The sequence below is a fragment of the Eleginops maclovinus genome, chromosome 6, assembly GCF_036324505.1.
Source record: "Eleginops maclovinus isolate JMC-PN-2008 ecotype Puerto Natales chromosome 6, JC_Emac_rtc_rv5, whole genome shotgun sequence".
Classification (NCBI taxonomy): domain Eukaryota; kingdom Metazoa; phylum Chordata; class Actinopteri; order Perciformes; family Eleginopidae; genus Eleginops; species Eleginops maclovinus.
In genome coordinates, this window is record NC_086354.1 from 14,313,464 (window position 1) to 14,321,790 (window position 8,327).

The window sequence follows — 8,327 nt, forward strand, 5'->3', positions numbered from 1 at the left end:
AACTGTGTTTTTAGTGTAGATTTAAGATAATAACAACGTGCACGATTGTTAAACATAAGTAAATAAATGTTTGGTCGATTAGAGTTAATGCCAGTGGTATATTTCAGCTATTGTAATTTGAACCTTTCATTGAACCCTTGTATTTAAAGTTAATGTTAGGGTTAAGGTTCAACCTATTTCTCAGACGAATATTATACTTTTAGCTTTAATATATTTCTTTGCCAGCAATATCGGCTTTACAAATTAAAACATGTGATGAAATGTTTCATCATCTTAAAATATGCGTTTTTGAATCAAACAAGCGGCAAATTGCAATGTGCGTTTATGCATTATTGACAATAATCCATAAATATAGTACAGCAATACAAACACATTATTACATGTATTGGAGTAATTCTTTACCACTGTTTGGCAACTTTAACGTAAGATTTGATTACAGAGTGCTAACAAATTCTATCAATTCTCTGAGATCTTAAAGAAGGCATTCAATTGTATGAGTTTTCGGTGGTCCTGCTGTCAGAATACACATATTATACATCGTAAGCTTTTTCGAATACAAAAAGGATTTTGTTTGTGTTTGCAGTAAAAAATATATTTAATCGAATGCCTATCTTCAAGGCCTTTGTCAAAAATTGGGATATAAATAAATAATAACAGTAATCATAAACTCAGCTTGCCATAATAATGATTCTCAACATCATTTTATTCAGCTTTCGAAAACACACCGACATGTCATCATTTTGTGCAAAATTATTGAATGTAACCTTAATACTAATGTGCAAATTCAAACAGCTCTGCCTCCTTCTCCTTCCAGAAAGCAAAGCTACGGTCAATATATTTACAAATGTCTTCGTTGTTGAAACAAGAGAAGTTAGAGTCCCTGCCGCACTCATCTGCAGCCACAGTTTGAATCACAACTTTGGGTACTAGTCTGGAATCTGCCAATATGGAGGATGATGGACAGTGGCACGGTCTTGAGTCCCCAAAGAAGCGAACTTTGATGTCTTCGAAGCCGTCGCTCCACTGTCGACTCCCTGCCTGGATTTCCTGAAGAACGGCCTTGTGGAAGTCCCTCACCTTCTCCCAGGAGAAACTGCCGACATGGTCAAAGACTTCGAAGCAGAGTAGATGCCTCATCTTCCTCTCCTCGGGCAGCAGCTCTTGCTCTAGGATGTGGAAGTATCCCACCATGAAGAGATCAAGGGTCAAGCTGTCATGGGTCACTGCAACATCATCCATATCTGGCAGGAATTGCTCTGGTGAGAATATTACTCGAGAGGAGTTTGAGGAGGACAAGCAGGACTTTTTCGTTTCTTTGAATCCTAGTTTATTTCTCCAGCAGATAAGCACCTTGTCTACAGCACGTCGTTGTTGGCAGTATTGAAACATGGAGGTGATTTTCTGTTTGGGCAATGCTGCTGTCACTCTCCCAGGCAGTGCTTCCTGTCCCTGGCTCTGCCTCGCAGCTCTCACTGAAATAGCATATGCAGATTTCTTCCAGTGGCTAAGGAACAGCACCACAATACGCTCTTTCCTTAAGCTGGTAGTCTCCATCACAGGTTTAAGTGTTTTGAGAGGATCGCAGTGATTATTCAGGTTGTTTACTGCTGAAGCTCCAAACATTACCTGTCCTCCTTTCATAACCCCAGCAAAGGGATAAATGCTGCCAATCTGACCCTCAAAGTTGGACCTGAGGTTTCTGACCGACACCCCGGACTGTTGGATCTCCCGCTCCACTCGCTCCCTTCGGGCTCGGCTGTAGCTGTTGGTCTCAAGTCTATGGCTGAAAGCGGACGCCATCCCTATGTGAGGAATCCTACGTCCACTAGAGTTCTCGTCATGGGCCGGCACTGCCTCTTGGTCCTGTTGCACCAATCCCTGGTCCAAATCAATTCCTAAACTGTTGCTAACACCCTGCAAACCCTTCATCTCCCCCATTATTCCATTCACAAAACTCCTCTCACCCCCTTCTTCTGTGGTTTGCGTCAGATTAGCCACCAGCAGCGACATACTCTTAACAATATCTGAGACGCGACTACACCACAGTGGCAAAGTTGGGTGCATTTTCCCCTCAGCGTCCATGTTTTGTAGGACCTCTTTGTTGAGGGAGATGTTCACAATGGGATCAGGTAAAATGGACCGCAGCTCCTCGGTGAGCCTAGTCAGCTCCAGCTCGTAGGCCTGGCAGCGCTTCTGTAGAGAAACAGTCTCAATTTGCTGCTGCAGGTACACCAGGTCATCCTCTGTTAGGAGCTCTCCAAAGGGCCCCAATACAGCGTTGTGGGTTTGGGAGTACTTCCAGCCATCCACTGGTGTGTAGCCATTAGTCATGTCCTGTTAGAGGAATGAATAGATTTTCAGAATTAATGTTGAGTGATAGGATTGCTAGCTGATATTTGGTCTACAGGCCTTTACATGCACTCCACTTGTTCCCCCCAAGCTCAATTATCGCCCTGGTAAGCGCAACCCTATTCGAGAAACACTAACTTAAACCAAATAACTTAACTTATCTTTTTTAATCTATACACACAATATTTATTGCACGTCTGGCCATCCTGGAAGAGGGATACCTCCTCTTTTGCTCTCCCCGAGGATTGCCATTTTTTCTCCAATAATTATGGGGAGATTTTCCTTTTCCGCTGCGAGGACTAAGGACATATGCTGTACACAGTTTAAATCCCAAATGTTTATTTCCTTATCTGTTTTTTTGATGTATGGATTATAAGATTGATTGGTTGGTTGGTTGGTTGATTGATTGATTGATTGATTGATTGATTGATTGATTGATTGATTGATTGATTGATTGATTGATTGATTGATTGCTTGATTGATTGATCGATCGATCGATTGTTTGAACCACTCCCTACCTCTTCTAATCCTACCAAATAGGATTGGGTATGCAGAAGCATACATATCCAATAACATACATTGCCCACATATTTTACTGAGATCACACTAAAGTGCACTTGCTTACCTGTCTCCTCTGTTCCTCCTCATCCTGTAGCCTGACCTGCAGCTGCCGCACCATCACCTGTCGCTTCCACTCTGTGATGGGCCGGCCGGCTTCATCGTGAGTCGGCACCAGGGAGTCGATGTCAGCCAGGATCACATCAGTGTTCGGTACCTCCTCCAACAGTTCATGACTATTAAATTGCTGCACAACCATCTGAGACAGTAGTGGTCAGTATTAAAGGTTTGTGAAATACATCACTTTCATAAAAACCTAAGACGAGTATTTTTTCTGATGTTCTTTCATTCTTTGTATACCATATGTCAAAACTAAAACATCATGAATTTAATCCTCACACCCATTTTCCATCCACATATTCATCACTTAGTTTTGATACAGTTTTGTCATTTTTATTGAGACCTTACGAGCCAAGGCCTAATAAACTATTCGCCTATCCCTCTGCTAGCTATAATTGGACAACAGTAATTGTCCAATTTAGTCTCGTATAATTATATAGGGTTGTGTCATGTATGCAATTATCGAGTACATATCCAAGAAGCTTTTTCTGTTTTATTTTAATTGTTTTAAAATACAACTTACCGTTTGTCCAGTAAAGATGGCCGCATTCTTCAGAGACTTAATGGACTTCATGTGGGACAACAGGGGGAGATCCCTGTCTGGAGGCTTCAGGTAGCTGAACGATGTCACCACTGTAACATAACAGAGGGTAAATGTCAACAAGTAAATCTTCAAATTAATCAATATTCATTTTTCTTGTTTTTTATGTGAAATAATTGTGGTTTGTGTTGGTTTACTGTCATTGTACTTAACGTAATAGTCCCTGTTAATCACCTGAGGAGGCCAACTGCACATTCTGCATGGTGCCTGATTGGTATTTCTTTGAAGGGGCGGCAGGGGTCACAGAGGAAGAGGTCACAGGAAGTGGTGAAGGGTTGCGAGGCAGGGGGAGCACCTCTTTCACTGGCTGCTGGGGGACACACAGCAGGGGTGAGCCATGATTAAAGGGACAGTTCTGCTTAATGGAACACTTCAAATGCCTTTATCCAGGCATTATTTTCTGTTTTGGTGGCTTCATTGCTCATTACTGTTTACAGTATAGGGAGGTGTTGAATGAGACTGTTAATAATGTAATACGTTTTGCTGATATTTTAGTGAAAGGCGATTTGTAGCCTACAGTAATCTACTATTTTAAGTGTAAGCACTCTGCAATGATTTCAGCAGATTATTTTTTAGTTTTCAAATGCATTCATTCTCATTCATTTCCTTCATGGTCCCCTTGGGATGCTGAATACATTCTGTCATATCACAAAAAGCAGGTTATATTAATAAAAGCACATTTGAAGGAATTAGTGATTCTATTAGTTACACCTGTGTTGTCCAGGTTCAATTCTCCTATTATCTTTTTCAGTCATTGCACCGATGATTGGTCACCTTGCTGTTCTCCATGTTGGTTCTTTTCAGTCACAGTCCAGTCTTCTGGAAGCAAAAGGAGCTCCTCTTTCTGAAAACGACCTTAAGAATAACAACATGTGACAAAAACTAGATAAAGTGAGCAAAAGAGGACCCCTCCTGGAGAGAAATGCGACACAGAGCATCAAACAGCAGTGAGTATAAACAATCTCAAAGTAATCTTCTAAGAGACCCCCTTGATGCCACAAGGTCAATGTAACAAACGTGGCTGGTAGTACTTGGATCGAAAACAAGAAGTAGTAAAACAGGAGCCCCGTCAGAGTAGGTAGTGTAGGCTGCACAGAGTGCATGAGAAAGTGTGTTAGAGTTATGAGAGACATAATATCCTGCTTCAGGTAACCTTCCGGATTTCTCAAAACCTCCACGCCATTCAAAAGCCTAAATAATACACGGACAATTACATGTTTGTCCTAATTAGATGCATATGCAAGAAGTCGGATGCAAAGCTTTGTGAATGCTTTGTAACCAACTTGCATAATTAGAATTTTAAAATAAGTAATGTTAAGTTAATGTGTCACCTAACATAAACCTGTGATTACAAAAAGGTTTGAAACACACTTGATTCTTTTATAGGCCAGATCAATTATATGTAGTGCCCTTACCAATCTGTTGCTTTCATTTCACCTCAATGGCAAAGGTTTCCAATACACAGGAAATTAAAACATTGTTTTATATATATAAGTTGGGCTTTGATGGTTAATAAATATAAAATGTCAACTTTCCAGAGAGTAATCACACAATTATGTGTGTTTTAATTTCAAATAACATAGCTTCAAAATCTATTTGTCAGTTGCCAATACTCGTGTTCCTGAGTTCCATCTCTTAACATTACTTTGAAGATCTGATAGTATTATTTTTAAATATATTAATGCATGCAGTACTTACAATATATCCAGGAACTGGGAAATCCCCAACAATTTGAGAGTAGATTAATTCTAGGAGAAATAATTTAAAAAATAAATGATATTGAAAATAAAGACAAGCTGTTCACTCCAGAAGGTGTTGTCTCTCTACTCTGGAGCAGCCAATAACCAGGCACACCAAGGAGCAGCATCACCTGGACCCAAACCTCAGACGGGGGCCCTTCTTTGTGTGCATAATTAACGAGGAGGGATAGGGTGACTGCATCAGGAAGTATAACAATTGCTCTGTGAATGTATGTAGGAGACAACATACTGTATGCTGTGTGTGTGTTTGTGTGTATGTGTGTGTGCATGGACACCTTCTCACATGTTCACATGTTCACACTTGAGACCGGAGATGAAAGTCAATATCCGAGGCTGCTGCCAAGTAATTCACATCTTGTGGCACACACATTTGGCTTGGAGCAACCTGTAGTTTTGTATTTCAATGTCAGCATTTAAGTTAATAGCTGTTTGTTTTAATTGAACACGTTACTATAGCAACTCCTACTGGCACAGTTTCCTAGCAGTTAAGCTAACGCTGTTCCATCAATCTTATGGTCAGATTTGTGACCAAGCAAATAAATTGCCCTGCATCTTTTATCTTCTCCTCATTAGAACAGTAATGTAATGGATATCAAGGGTGCTGGAGGGGGGCTGCAGTACAGTATTACAATAGCTGTGGCCGATAGCCTTTTGAACCATAGGTTAATCAATTACTGTTAACCTGCTCCATGAAATTAATGTTGATCTTTCAGTGGTGATACTTTTCTTTGTTTTGTTGTTGTTGTTTCGTTTTTTTTTCAACTCAACTTATTTGACAGTAACTGGGAATCTCCTTCGGTAGAAAGCGAGACATGAGCGGTGTGAAGGTTTTCTGTCATCGAATCCACACCGACATTGTCTCCACTGGTTGGTTAATCTTCCTTCACAGGCCAATGTTTACTAAACCAAAATAGTTTTCGTGTTGACTCCAAGAAATCAACAGCATTGGAATATAGTGAATCATTCCAAGTGAAAGGAATTTGAATTAATCAGCAAGCTCTGAAACAGACTGCTCTTTCTGGTAACTGCACTTCACCTAAGGAGTCTAATAGAGGCTATAACATTTTCAAAAATGTGTGTGTGTGTGTGGGGGGGGGGGGGGGCGGATCTCAAAGATTGAGTGTGGATATATAAGTTTAATAAAATGGAAGCACATTTCTGTTCATCTATTTTTTGTGAATCCATTTTCATTGTCAGTGTATTTAAGGTGCGGTCAGTATATGAATTACTGATATGTTAACTATTTAGCTCACATTGAGAACAAACAGCTAGTGAATGTGAGGAGATATTTAATCAGATTAAAATCACTGAATGCACCTCTAACGTATTTTTTAAGTTTTGGAGCAAATCTTTTCTTTACCAAAGCATCTTGTTTTCTCATTTGTTATCAATATATTCTTTTCCACAATTGCTTTCATTGAAGATTTTGAAGGCAGTTGCTCTCTATTGGTGGTATGTCAATCTTCCTGCTGTGCACCCACAATACAATCAAAAAGAGGGCAGTTGCACAGAGATATTGAAACAGAACACATGATTAAATATTCAACATCCGTTACACATAAAAGCCCTGCAGATATCTTACCAAACTTATTGTTCATCAATAGTGGGATGTAACCTCAGTGTCTGGCCTGGGCCTTTGTGTGCAGTCCAGTATTTCTGCCTGTGTAATAAGGGGGATTAGTGTGACCGGCCCTGATGCAGCTAAGTACATGGTGAGTACATGATCAATAATGGAGGGCTGCAGAAACGCAGAGCAGTCTCACACAGCAGGCGTTCACATGTGTCTATACTGAGCAAAACAACAAACTAAAGTTATAAAAAGCATTATGTTGTATTAACGATTTATGAGGAGAAAGAAGTACTCAGATTGCTTAAGTAAAAGTGGAAATACTAAAGTAAACATAAAAATAGTCAGTTATAAGCAAAGATTTAAATTAAAGTACAGAAGTACTTGTGATAGACCAAATTGTAATGACTATATACTGCTGCTGGCATCGTAACCTATAAGTACATTTCAACATATTTAGTTATCCGTTTTTTTTATATTTTGTATTACATTATAATCTGAATCTGTAAAGTAACTCAAGCTATCAAATACATGTAGAAAAAGAAGTAATGCATTTGCTTAAAAAATACAGTAAAAAAGACATTTAAAGTAGCATAAAATAAAAATGTATCAAACAAAGTACAAGTACCTCTTATAGTAAGTACAGTACTCGAGTAAATGTCATTCATTTCATTCCACTACTGTCAATGTATTAGATTGTTCTGTAAACAAGAGCCCTCTCCTGTTGGGGACATTTTGTTTCTCTCTCCACATTTTCCACCAAATGAGATGGACAGAGCAGGAACAACTTGTTACAGAAGACATTGTCACGTGTCAGCCAGGAAACATGGTGTGCTGCACAGAAGTAGTCACAACAACTCTGGATAAATACACAGCTTTTTTTGGTTTTAACTGTTCTTTAATGGACTAAAGGCTGTTTTTTGATATTTACAAAACACAGAATCAAGATTTAAAGATCCCCCAAGCACATTTTCAGATAAATCAGAATGCGATGGTTATTCCTGCGCATAACCGTCAGTGAAAAAACCTGTTTTATCTGTCAGTTGCATATGAACAATCATGTTTTTTCTCATAAATAGGAAGTAATGAACGCAAGATCAAAAACTCAATACCTGATAGCCATAATTCTTCATGGACAAAGTCATCCTATTCTTCAAATTGTACGGGTGATTTGAGAGTTTAAGGGTTTTATTTTGGAAATTAAACTAGAAATTTAGTAATTTTTATGACATACCTTTGATGAATAAGACTGACAGTCACAGCCAGTATTATGTATTTTCTTTTTTAGATGTCAGTATGTATGTATGTATGTATGTACAGTGGGGCAAAAAAGTATTTAGTCAGCCACCAATTGTGCAAGTTCTCCCATTTA

General features: G+C 39.1%; 1 protein-coding gene across 1 annotated transcript; it reads right to left on the minus strand.

Moving 5' to 3' along the window:
* Positions 1–771: 771 nt before the first annotated feature.
* espnlb (espin like b) lies at positions 772–4,417 on the minus strand. The gene is made up of 7 exons (XM_063885913.1): positions 4,403–4,417; positions 3,803–3,938; positions 3,551–3,660; positions 2,975–3,166; positions 1,965–2,334; positions 1,914–1,923; positions 772–1,816 (listed from the first exon to the last, which is right to left on the minus strand). The coding sequence occupies exons 1-7, from the start codon at positions 4,415–4,417 to the stop codon at positions 772–774; spliced, it is 1,878 nt and encodes a 625-aa protein (XP_063741983.1).
* Between the last annotated feature and the right edge of the window lie 3,910 nt (positions 4,418–8,327).